General features: G+C 44.2%; 1 protein-coding gene across 1 annotated transcript in view; it reads left to right on the top strand.

Annotated features, from left to right (window-relative positions):
• TEX11 (testis expressed 11) overlaps positions 1 to 12,669 on the top strand; it is a 142,235-nt gene that overhangs the window by 3,687 nt on the left and 125,879 nt on the right. The window contains exon 4 of the mRNA XM_077827052.1: positions 2,604 to 2,688. Coding sequence (XP_077683178.1) covers positions 2,604 to 2,688 — 85 coding nt within the window. The remainder of the gene's footprint in view (positions 1 to 2,603; positions 2,689 to 12,669) is intronic.

Below are 12,669 nucleotides of genomic sequence, written 5' to 3'. Positions count from 1 at the left end.
CACAATTTGAATGCCTATTGGCCAGTGCAGATAATGAGTACAGCTGGTTCTGACACTTCCTTAGAATATGTTCTATTCACATTTTTATAAAAGTATGGAGCATACAGTATAACATTTCTTTTTTATATCTCCTTCAGCACATTTGAAGAAAGTCAAGATATTTGTGACACATTAATATAAAACATGAGGCATATTAAAGTAATAACTTCTTAAATGTTCTGTAACAAAATATCCAGGGGCCATATTAGCGACTGGCAGGAGATGTTTATTATATAGTATGGTAGGGTTCCAGCAACTCCTCAGACCAGATTAATTTCCTTTCATTTGGAAAGAAAATGCCATATATTTAGTTCTAACATTACTGACATATAACATTCCTTCGTAAATTTTCTTTATACTGAGCGGGCTGCAAACTGCACTGAGCATTATATTTTTGTTCTTGGGCAAGCTTATGCTTTTTTGTGTGTATTAAATAATAGAGACAAATCCCTTACCGAACTATATGAGAGTAGACACAATGGATTGTAATCGCTTTTTAAAGAGATTAGTCTATTGTGTTAATGAGTATTTCAAGAGTGTTTAAAGTATGGATTATGTAAATGTGTTTTGAGGACTTCAAAAATGTATTGACAGGGCCTACTACAATAGGGTATCATGTAAATATGTGAGTTTGGCCTAGCCCTCCCTGCCGATTTTCCCCCCTCTGCACCTTTTAGCCCGAGTGAACAGCAGAGAGCACAAATGTGTTTCCGACTGAGGGCAGAGTAAGGCTAGCTTCAGCAGATACTACTGAGCTTGTTCAGAATCATGCATGCTCAATATATGGTACCAGGTCCATTTAAAACAAGTGACTTTTTGCTTGTTTTGGGGCAGTTGGGTTGGCATTTTTATGCAGTCACGCCCCGCAGGTTTTTCTGCTTGTCTTGTGACTGCTTCTGCTTTTTTTTCTTTTTTTTAACTATGTTCCCCCCCTCCGTGGATGTTTTTTGACACAAACTCTGCCCAGCATCATGGCATCCTGACACAAACCCTGCCCAGCATAATGACGCAACCCCCACCATCCATTTATATTTTTTGGCTTGTTTTTGGGTGGTATTCTGGCGAGTGCTTTGTGTATACAGGCATGGCTGTGCTTGTGTGCAGCTTACAAGGAACATTGTTGACATGTGAATGAGATATTATGAAAGTCCTGAGCGCATAACAACTGGGGCCTGTTACAGTGGAAATCTTTTGGAGGTTCAGCACCTTAGATCAGTAGTATATACATAAGGGGACACGCAAGGGTCTTGACTGTTTCCAGGCTCAGCCCTGTTCCCCTTCTGAAAATGCTAATTTTGCCTTTTCAATTTGGACTCACTCTTATGAGAGCAACCTATTGTTAATTAAACATTTACTTCAGAAATTTGATGTGAAACCAAATATTTCCTACTATTGATTTGTATTGATTCATAGATGAATAACTTTTAAGGCTAGAAGGAACCATTCTGACCATTTACCTTGACCTCCTGCACAACAAATTGCATCCTGTGATTTCTGTATCAAGCCCATAACTTCTGGCTGAGCTAGAGAGTATATCTTTTAGAAAGACATCACTCTTGATTTTAAAGACATCAAGTGATGGAAAATATACCATGTCCCTTGGTATGTTGTTCCAATGGCTAATTACCCTCACTTAAAAATATGTGCCATATTTCCAGTCTGAATTTGTATAGGTTCAACTTCCAGCTGTTGGATCTTTTGCTAGAATAAAGAGCCCCTACTGTCAGAAGTCTTCTCCCTGTGTCAGAATTTATTCACCATAATCAAGGCACCTCTTAACTTTCTTTTTGATCAACTAAGTAGATTGAGCTACTTAGGTCTGTCACTGTGAGAGGATTTTTAGACCTGAAGCCATTCTTATAGCTTTTTTCTGAACCTGTTCCAATTTTTCAACATCTGTTGGGAACTTTGCATGTTTTGAATATCCTTATTAGACTTTGAAAGACATTAATAAGTCAGTTGTATCTTAATGGCAATGGATATGCTATTGCACAAGGTTTGTGTGTGTGAGATCATTTCATCCCAGATGGATGGAGTAAACCGGATCAAATGTTGACAAGTTCAGGAATGGGCTTGTTGTAAATGAGTGTAAGGATAATTGAGTAAAGTGATAGATGAAGTGGATCTGTTCAGGAAGATGCTTTAATGACACAAAACAAAGGATTTAAAATGTTTCTGAAATCTTGCATTTCACATACAGAATTCCCTACTGTGCACAATTTCAAATTATGGCTGAAGACACTGATGGCCAATGTGGGTATGTGTTGATGGGTGCTATTGCCATCAGTTTAATTAGATATTTTCAATTTTCAAGAGTAGCAGTCGTGTTAGTCTGTATCCACAAAAAGAAAAGGAGGACTTTTGGCACCTTAGAGACTAACAAATTTATTTGAGCATAAGCTTTCGTGAGCTAAAGCTTTTCAATTGCAAGTCATGTCATTCTTTGATTTACACAGACATATAGATATTTACCTATATATGGTTCTGTTACATCAAGAAGTTCAAATATGACCCAAATCAAGACAAAAAGGCAAATTCTAATGAAATTTTTTCTATCCTCCTAGATTGAAGAAAGTGCAATAAGCCTATGGAATTGGGCTGTGACTAACCGAGTAGATTCAGTCATCAATGATGAGCAAAGAGCGAAATGTATGTATGTGTTTTGTGTCCTAGATTAAAGTTCTTTTATATTGTAAAAGAAAAGCTCTTATGGTACTATTATTTTATTTAACATTTGTGTGTAGTGCCATAGGGTTGTGTGTATCTTTGCAGATAAAATGAAGGCAGAGAGTACTTTGCAGCTGCTTTGTGTAACCAACTAAGGAAGGATCACTCCAGAGCAAGGATGATCCTCTGGTGACACAGTCAGTGTAGGAGCTGTGATTTTGCTCCCCTTTCCTTCTGCCTGTTGCAGTGAAAAGGGCTAAGACCAAAGGAAAGGAGCTATGTCTGGACTCCTCTGCGCTTCACTAATCCTTGGCTATGTTTTCAGTCCATACATTTTTGGAAATAAACTGAACTGATATAAGTGTCTGGGCTGTGTGGGGCTGCACTGATAGAAGATGATATAGACCTCATGAGCTCTGTGCAGCTCAAATGCTTGTATCTTTCACCAACAGAATTTGGTTTAATAAAAGATATTACCTCACCCATATTGTATCTCTAATAAACCAGTTTAGTTAAATTGGTACAAAACTGTGTGTAGACAAACCCTAAGGATTCTGCAGACCTAAGGTTGATCTAACCTGGTGCAAGGCAAGTGGCCCTGCACAATGGGAGCATCATGATTGGTGGAGTGCAAAAGTGAGCTTTAAAGCCACCTTTGTATCTGCACCTTGACCTGCTCTCTCTGCAAATCTGCAGGACCCCAGTATCTGGTCCATAGTTTTTGCTGTAAGGGGCTCACAGTCTAAGTTATATACATAATGCAGGGAGAGATGATATTAGGCAAAGGGGAAGGAGGGAGGCTTACTAGTTCTAGGGCACAATCTCATCAGCTCTCATATCATAGTTAAAGGTGACCTGCAAAGGATATTTAAAAAAATTGGGGTTATGTTCTTTTTTTACTTTCTGATGTATGAAGAAGAACTGAAAGATTTGTTCTGTTAGCTTTTAACTTTTGAAATATAAAGAACGTCAATCTTGTCTCTCTTGGTTTTGCCAGAGGATATTTTGGTGTTCTTTGAATGATTGCACAAATGTATTCATTTTTGGTGTTTGTGCGCTCAGCACACGGCCTTCAGAAACTTTTTTGCTCAGCAATACCCATTGGGCAGTTCAAACTCAGTTCCTTCTTACTGCCCACAAAGGTCGTTGAAACTCTATTCTATATCAAAACAATTCTTCTCTTAGCCTTTTTGTACCATAGTGTCTGTGTATATATAGATAGTCTAGGTTTAAGTGTTGTTAGGATAGTTAGTAAATTTTAGTTCTGTTTGGGGGGAAAATGACTTTTTTTTGGACTTGTTTCCCCATTTGTGGTTTTTCTATTTCTAGCATGGAGGTGCAGTATGCTCTGATTACTGGGTTTCCATGTGTGCTTCTTCCTTCAGGTCTGTGCCAGTGAGCAACCCACACAATAGCTGCCTGAAGTGCTTGGGAGAGGCACACATAAACTACCGATTCCAGATTTGCAGGGAGTTCAAGCCTAGCATAAAGAGGCTAGGCTGAAATTCTTGCTGATGGGGTGGCGCTCAGGCCACTGTCAGAGTTGTGCTGGTCTGACTTGGTGCTGAGTGCTGCGGCTTTAGTAAGAAGCTCACTTCCAGCATTAGCAGAATCCTGGTATCATTCTCCCTCGCCTGTACTGAGGAAAAAGTACAAGGCTTCCAGACAGGCATCTGCCAAGAGAAGATCTCCACCAGCTTAGGCTGCTAAGAAATTTGAGAAGGAGTCGAGTAGAGTGCACCTGAGATCTAAGCACTCTTCCTCCAAATCTGCTTAAATCGTCACAGTTGGCCTCAGTGCTGCAAGGGGCACTGTTGAGCCTTGTGTTGGAAGAGGCAACGTCAACTTCTTTGGCACTGCAACAAGAGATCAGTTCAGTGCTGACTACTTTGGAGGTGTCTGTGGTGGCAAGAAACCTGCCTTGTCTTTCACTGCTGGCATCTCCATCCTTGCAAGAGTCTGTCTTTCACTGCTGCTAGTGATTCCACCTTGGGTGCCATCCAAGGGAAAGCCTGCTGTGATGGCTTCACTCTGCCCATTGTCTGTCTTCTGGTACTGGTCCCAGGCACCAACTGGATCACCTCCACCATAGTTAGAGGAAGGGAATCTTCCTTGCTGGACTCGAAGGTGGGGGTCATATGTATCTCAACCCTGAAGCAGGAACCAATGGTCTCCACACAGTTCCTCTCTTCCCATTTACCACTTTGACTCTTCAGTGGCACCTCCCATGGGAATGTGGCCAGGTCAGTGGCCATTTTGGAACACTTGGGGTTTTCCCCGATGTCCAGATCATCTCCACATCTTGCATACTCAGTGCCCATGTCTAGAAGGACTGACTCTATGCACCGAATGGCTCCATCCCCAGAGTCTGGTATCGGGGATCAAGAGGAGGTTTCAGAGCCAGAACAATAGCCAGAGGAAGAGATTCTACCTCCTCTCCAGATGATGAGGCCATACTGTCTGGCAAAACTTCACTTCCTTCTGATGATTTTAAAGTTTATCAGGAGTCGCTAAAGAGAGTGGATGCAGATTTTAGTTTACAGGTCAGAGGTCAGTGAATCTTCACATCACCTGGTTGATGCTTTATCCTTGGTGGGTCCCTCCAGGATAGCTCTGTCTATTCATGAGGCAATACTAGAGACTATAAAGGCTCTATGGCAGACTCCATCTTCACTGCCTCCCACCGCAGAAAGGGCAGAAAGAAAATATTAAGTGCCCTTCCAAGGTTTTGAGTACCCTATACTGGGCTTATTAGTCCTGACAGCAGCTAATGAGAGAGAGGATTAAGGGAACTACCCTGCCACCCCCAAATCTAAGAATGCTAAAAAGATGGACTTATTAGGCAAAAATATGTATTCAGCGGGGTTTGCAGCTGCGTGTTGCTAACCAACAGGCGCTGCTGGGGCGGTACGATTTTTAATTTGTAGGGCTCCATGGAAAAGTTCAGAGAACTGCTTCTGGAGAACACTAGACAGGAGTTCTCTTCCCTAATCAGTAAGGGCAGACTAATCACGAGGACATCACTGTAGGCAGGACTAGATTCAGCATCTAGAACCATGGCTTTGGCAGTGGCCATGCATAGATCATCCTGGCTGCAGTCTTCTGGTCTTCCCCTGAAGTACAGAGCACTATCCAGGACTTGCCATTCAAGGACCTGATGGACAGCAAGCTCCATGGACATAAGGACTCTAGAGCCACCCTGAAGTCCATAGGTTTGTACATGTCTGCTCTGGCTAGGAAGCAGTATCGGCCACAGCAGCTGCACCTATTTTCTGCTCTTCCTCTTTGGGGAAACCTATCAAAAAAGAGATCAAGATGTTATGGGCATAGGCCTTCCCTTCCTGCTGCTTTAGCTCTGGCTCTGGGCAAGGAACTGCAAAACAGCCATTTTGATGGGCCACTCAGGGTCAGCCTATCAGTCTCTGTGTCTTCAGTCCTGAACCTCCTCACCGTTGCAAACTGTCTGTCCCTCTCCCACAGTGCTTGGTTTAGGATTACTTTGGATCAGACGGACTGGAGCAAGTAGAAATGGGACATATTCTCCAGTTTGCTTCTACTCGTCTGTCCCACCACAACTCCCCTTGCCTCTTCCGGGACCATTCTCATGAGAAACTCCTTGTCCAGGAAGTTCAGTCACTCCTTTGGTAGCCATAGAGGAGGTTCCATGTGATCTCAGAAGGAATATTTCCTAATTCCAAGGGCATAGGGTTGGCAGGTGAGGTGGGGAGTCTATGACTAATTTAAGATGTGTGTCAACTCATCAAATTCTTTAAAAGTATAAATTTTTGCATTGACACCCTAGCTTCTGTTATCCCTTCCCAGGATGCTGCCCTTAACATAAAAGATGCCTACTTCCATGTGGCAATGAATTAAGCTTACGGGAAGTACCTCAGTTTTCTGATAAATCAAAATAATTACCAGTTTAATGTACTACGTTTTGGCCTGTCAGCAGCTTTCAGGGTCTTTACAAAGGTCACAACAGTAGTACCTGCATTCCTTTGAAGATCAGGAGTGCAGGTTTATCTCTTCCTAGATGACTGGCTTGTCAAGGGCTGGTCCAAACAGCAAAGGCAGAGCAGTGTTCCTCTAATCCAATCAACACTCAATGCTCTGGGAGACAGAAAAATCTCTCCTCTCCCTGGTCCACAGGATAGAGTTTATAGAGTCTGTACTGGACTCAACTCAAGCCAAGGCCTTTTTTCTGGACTGCAGATTCCAGGCAGTTTGATCAATTGATCCCATCACAACGGCACAAAACTGTTTGAGGCTTCTGACTCACTTGGCATCATGCATCTATGTGGTTCAATAGGTCAGACCGACTCAGAACTCTAAAGGACTGGCTGGCATCAGTCTACTTGCCAAGCTGCCATCAACTGGACTCTGGGGTAAGAGTGCACTCCCATGTCTTCATGTCCCTAGGTTGGAGGACAGCTCCAGCCAATGTATGTGTAGGCATTCCATTTGCCCACTCACAACCAACTTTCACACTAGTGACAGATGCTTCAGGCCTGGGATGGGAGCCCACCTCAGTTCTCTACGGATGCAGTGTCTGTGATCCTCAGAGGACTTAGCTTTATACATCAATATCAGGGAACTCAATGCTGTCAGATTGGCTTGCCTGGTATTAGTCGCAGATCAGGAGAGTCAGCTTGTTAGTCCTGGAGAACACGGTGGCAGTGTTTTATCTCAACAAGCAGGAGGGAGCCCTCTCTTTTCCACTCTGTCAAGAAGCAACTCTGCTCTGGAGGCTCTGTATTGCCAACTCAGTAGATCTAGAAGCATCTTACCTACTGGGCATGCAGAACAAACTAGCAGACTACCTGAGCAGATTTGCAAGTCACCATGAGTGGTTTCTTCATCCAGATGTGGCCAGACGCATCTTACCGCTGTGGGGTTTTCCATAAGTAGATCTATTTGCAACAAAGTCCAAGAGAACGTATCAGCAGTTCTGCTCCATATGTGGTCATAGCCTGGGTTCCATGACAGATGCCGTTTTGCTGACGTGGTCAGGCATGCTCCTCTATGCTTTTCTGCCATTCACAGAGTATTGCTAAAGATCAGACAGGACCTGGCCAGAGTCAAACTTACTGCCCCAGCATGGGCCTGTCAGCACTGGTCTTCTGGTGTTGTCAGTGAAATGTCCATTTCTCCTGCTCTAAGCTTGGACCTAATCTCCCAGGATCATGGTTGCCTTCTTTACTGAGCCTACAATCCCTTCGCTTAACTGCGTGGATGGTCCATGGCTATACAGTAGAGAGCACAGCAAAGCCTGGGGAGGAGCTGACCAGCCCTCTGTGAAGAAAAACGTGGTTCGGGACTATTTAGAAAAGCTGGATGAGCACAAGTCCATGGGGCTGGATGCGCTGCATCCGAGAGTGCTAAAGGAGTTGGCGGATGTGATTGTAGAGCCATTGGCCATTATCTTTGAAAACTCATGGTGATCGGGGGAGGTCCTGGACGACTGGAAAAAGGCTAATGTAGTGCTCATCTTTAAAAAAGGGAAGAAGGAGGATCCTGGGAACTACAGGCCAATCAGCCTCACCTCAGTCCGTGGAAAAATCATGGAGCAGGTCCTCAAGGAATTAATTCTGAAGCTCTTCGAGGAGAGGAAAGTGATCAGGAACAGTCAGCATGGATTCACCAAGGGCAAGTCATGCCTGACTAATCTAATTGCCTTCTATGATGAGATAACTGTCTCTGTGGATGAGGGGAAAGCAGTGGACGTGTTGTTCCTTGACTTTAGCAAAGCTTTTGACACGGTCTCCCACAGTATTCTTGCCAGCAAGTTAAAGAAGTATGGGCTGGATGAATGGCCCATAAGGTGGGTAGAAAGCTGGCTAGATTGTCAGGCTCAGTGGGTAGTGATCAATGGCTCCATGTCTAGTTGGCAGCCGGTATCAAGTGGAGTGCCCCAAGGGTCAGTCCTTAGGCTGGTTTTGTTCAATATCTTCATAAATGATCTGGAGGATGGTGTGGATTGCACCCTCAGCAAATTTGCAGATGACACTAAACTGGGAGGAGAGGTAAATACGCTGGAGGGTAGGGATAGGATACAGAGGGCCCTAGACAAATTGGAGGATTGGGCCAAAAGAAATCTGATGAAGTTCAACAAGGACAAGTGCAGAGTCCTGCACTTAGGATGGAAGAATCCCATGCACCGCTACAGACTAGGGCCCGAATGGCTCGGCAGCAGTTCTGCAGAAAAGGACCTAGGGGTTACAGTGGACGAGAAGCTGGATATGAGTCAGCAGTGTGCCCTTGTTGCCAAGAAGGCCAATGGCATTTTGGGCTGTATAAGTAGGGGCATTGCCAGCAGATCGAGGGACGTGATCGTTCCCCCCTGGTCGACATTGGCGAGGCCTCATCTGGAGTACTGTGTCCAGTTTTGGGCCCCACACTACAAGAAGGATGTGGAAAAATTGGAAAGCGTCCAGCGGAGGGCAACAAAAATGATGAGGGGACTGGAACACATGACTTGTGAGGAGAGGCTGAGGGAACTGGGATTGTTTAATCTGCAGAAGAGAAGAATGAGGGGGGATTTGAAAGCTGCTTTCAGCTACCTGAAAGGGGGTTCCAAAGAGGCTGGATCTAGACTGTTCTCAGTGGTAGCAGATGATGGAACGAGGAGTAATGGTCTCAAGTTGCAATGGGGGAGGTTTAGGTTGGTTATTAGGAAAAACTTTTTCACTAGGAGGGTGGTGAAACACTGGAATGCGTTACCTAGGGAGGTGGTGGAATCTCCTTCCTTGGAAGTTTTTAAGGTCAGGTTTGACAAAGCCCTGGCTGGGATGATTTAGTTGGGGATTGGTCCTGCTTTGAGCAGGGGGTTGGACTAGATGACCTCCTGAGGTCCCTTCCAACCCTGATGTTCTATGATTCTGTGAGCAGGGTTGCTCAAAAGGTATTCAAGAGATCTTGCTAAATAGTAGAAAGCCTTCTACAAGAATGACTGATCTTTCTAAATGGAGGTGTTTCTCCATCTGGTCTCACCAATATGGGGTATCACTGTCTGGTTCTTCAGGTCAGCATATTCAGGACTACTTGTTATACCTGAAACACCAAGGTTTGGCAGTTAGTTCCATTAAGATACATCTGGCTGCTATTTCAGCATTCCATCCTCAGGTGGGCTCTTGGTCTATTTTCTCCAATATCATGTCCGTATGATTTTTAAAGGGCTTAATCAAATTATACCCTCAAGTGCAAGACTCCATTTCACCATGGGATCTAAACCTAGTATTGTCAAGACTTATGATCCATCTCTTGAATCATTGGCTACTGCTCTCAGCTGTTTCTGTCAATGAAGGTGGCTTTTCTAGTGGCCATTACCTCAGCCTGAAGAGTAGAGGAACTGCGGGCATGAGTGTGACGGGATCTCCATATACAATACTTTTTAAGGACAAGGTTTGCCTGTGCCCTTATCTGAAGTTCCTCCCAAAGGTGGTTTCCTCTTTCCACATCAATTAGCCAATTTATTTGCCTGTTCTTTGACCAAAACAACACATGAGCAGGGAGGAAGAGTATTTGCATATCTTGGACGTCAGAAGGGTCTTGATATTTTACCCAGATAGAACCAGACATTTTTCAAAATTTTCTCAACTGTTCATATCAGTGGCTGACAGAGTAAGAGGTCAATCATTCTTCACCCAGAGAATTTCTTCCTGGATCACATCTTGCATATACATGTGCTGTTATTTGGCAAATGTCGCTCTACCTGTTAGTTACAGCTATGTGACAAGGTCAAAATCAACTTTGGCGGCCTTTCTGGCACAAGATCCAGTTGCAGATATTTGTAAACCAAAAACAGTAATCTGGTCCTCAGTCCACATGTTTGCCTCCCATTATGCTGTAGCTTAAGACTGCAGAGACGATGCTAGAGTGGGTTGAGTTGTTCTCTATCTTTATTGAAATATACTCTGATCCTGCCTCTTGTTCTATGGCTTGTGAGTCACCAAGAGTGGAATACACATATGCAATCAGTTTAAGAAAAAATGGTAACCAGTTCTATATCAGTTATTCTTTGAGATGTCCATTCCATGACCTGCCCTCCTATGTCTCTACATCAGAGTTACGGCAAAAAGGAACTGAGGGAGGCCATGGGTGGCTATGCCCTTTATACCTGCACGCAGTGGCATGTGTCAGCAGGGGATCTTGAGCCGCCCAACAGGCATTGCTGAGGGCAGATGTTTCTGACTGGGCACTCAGACTCCAAGAATGGAATGGACGTGTGCAACACATCTCAAAGAGCAACAGTTATGGAGTAGGTTAGTACTGTTTCTCAGGACACATGAGCACTCCCAGTGTAATAGAAATATTAGGGTATTGCATCTTTATCTAGGACTTCCTTCCAAATGTTCACTAGACATATTTGATAAATAGATATTAACAAAAGCGAGCAAAAAATGCAGTTTTAAACAATGGCTAAAATTCACTTCCTCTCTTGCCTGCTGCACCTTTTAATCTTCTGTCTCTTGTGATGTTGTATCATATATTCTCATGTCACCCTTGAGTCTTCCAGCATACATAAGATCTGAATTTCTACTGTAAAAAAACAAGCAGAAAACCTTTCAGGCTTTCTGTATATGTCACAAACAAACAAAAAGGGTACAGGTTCAATTATATTTTTTGTAAATCACCTTTACGCATGGTCAGGTCTGCTCAGTACTTGGATGGTTCAGGAAAATACCTTAGTATCTAGACAGAAAGAGAACCCAAGTGCTGCAGGAAATGTTTGTAACTTAGTAAGTGGTACCTGCTGCCTCAATCAGTACTGAACCAATGCCCCAGCATTGCGCTAGTAGACTCTGTTGTTGCTGTTGCTATCTTTTAGGTGAGATAAAAAATTTAGGTCGTGCATGCTTGTGGTTGCTAAATTCTAAGTTCCTCAGAGCAGTACACTGTTGATTCTTAACAAGCAATAATAAATGAATTGCATCATGGTGTTTACCCTGATGTCCATTGTTATTGTTTGTTTGTTATTCATTCATTACAAAATGTTTACCCATGTGCCTAAATTACACTTCTTGTACCAGCTAATCTCCATGCTCAAGAGATGGAGAGAGATTCACTCTGATGATGGGCAGGCTGTGTTTTCGCAGTTGCCTTTCCTTGGGGTTTCTGCTTAGGACAAGCTTTAATCCTCCTGGAACTTTGTAGAAGCTACAGAAAGAAGGTGCTGAATCAGGCCATTCCCTGGTCATGTTCCCTTCCCAGCTAGTTCCACCCTGCTTTGTGGGCTGCACTGTACTCTAATGATTCTCTGGGCATAGCTAAGATTTTGACTTCTATGCACCTCTATAGCCTTGTCCCTTGCAGAATTATTTGCTGCCACAGACCTCCAGGATTTATGCCAAGATAAAGACTAGGTGAATCTGCTCCCAAATATGGAGAGTCTAAGTCTATTCCAATTAAGTTAATAACAAAACTTCTGTTGACTTCATTGGGGACGTGCATAGGTGCCAACTTTTCCCCACGCCGGTGGGTGCTCAACTCCCCCACCCCCAGACCCGCCCCCATTCCAACCCCTTCCCCAAAGTCCTCGCCCCAACTCCACCCCCTCCCTGTTCCTGCTCCTCCCCTCCCTCCCAGCACTTGTCGCGCGAAACACCTGTTTCGCGGCAGCAAGCGCTGGGAGCTAGGGGGAAAAAGCAGGCACACGGTGCGCTCAGGGGAGGAGGTGGAGTGGAGGTGGAGGTAAGCTGGGGTGGGAGGCGGGGTGGGGTGCTGCCGGTGGGTGCAGAGCACCCACCAATTTTTCCCCGTGGGTGCTCCAGCCCCGGAGCACCCATGGAGTCGGGGCCTATGGGAACATGGTTAAGTCCCACATGGTAGAAACATATACTACCCATCATACTTTACAGTGGAGTAAGGTTTCCAAGCTGGCTGCAGTCTCTTGGGCGCTTTCCCATTGGTGTGGTGCTTGGGTATGATGTGGAGCTGGAGCTTCTAGTCTGCAGCGGATCTGCT

Source organism: Eretmochelys imbricata, chromosome 9, assembly GCF_965152235.1.
Source record: "Eretmochelys imbricata isolate rEreImb1 chromosome 9, rEreImb1.hap1, whole genome shotgun sequence".
Lineage (NCBI taxonomy): Eukaryota > Metazoa > Chordata > Testudines > Cheloniidae > Eretmochelys > Eretmochelys imbricata.
Note: the sequence above shows the minus strand (reverse complement) of the source record. Positions and strands in the feature narration are given on the sequence as shown.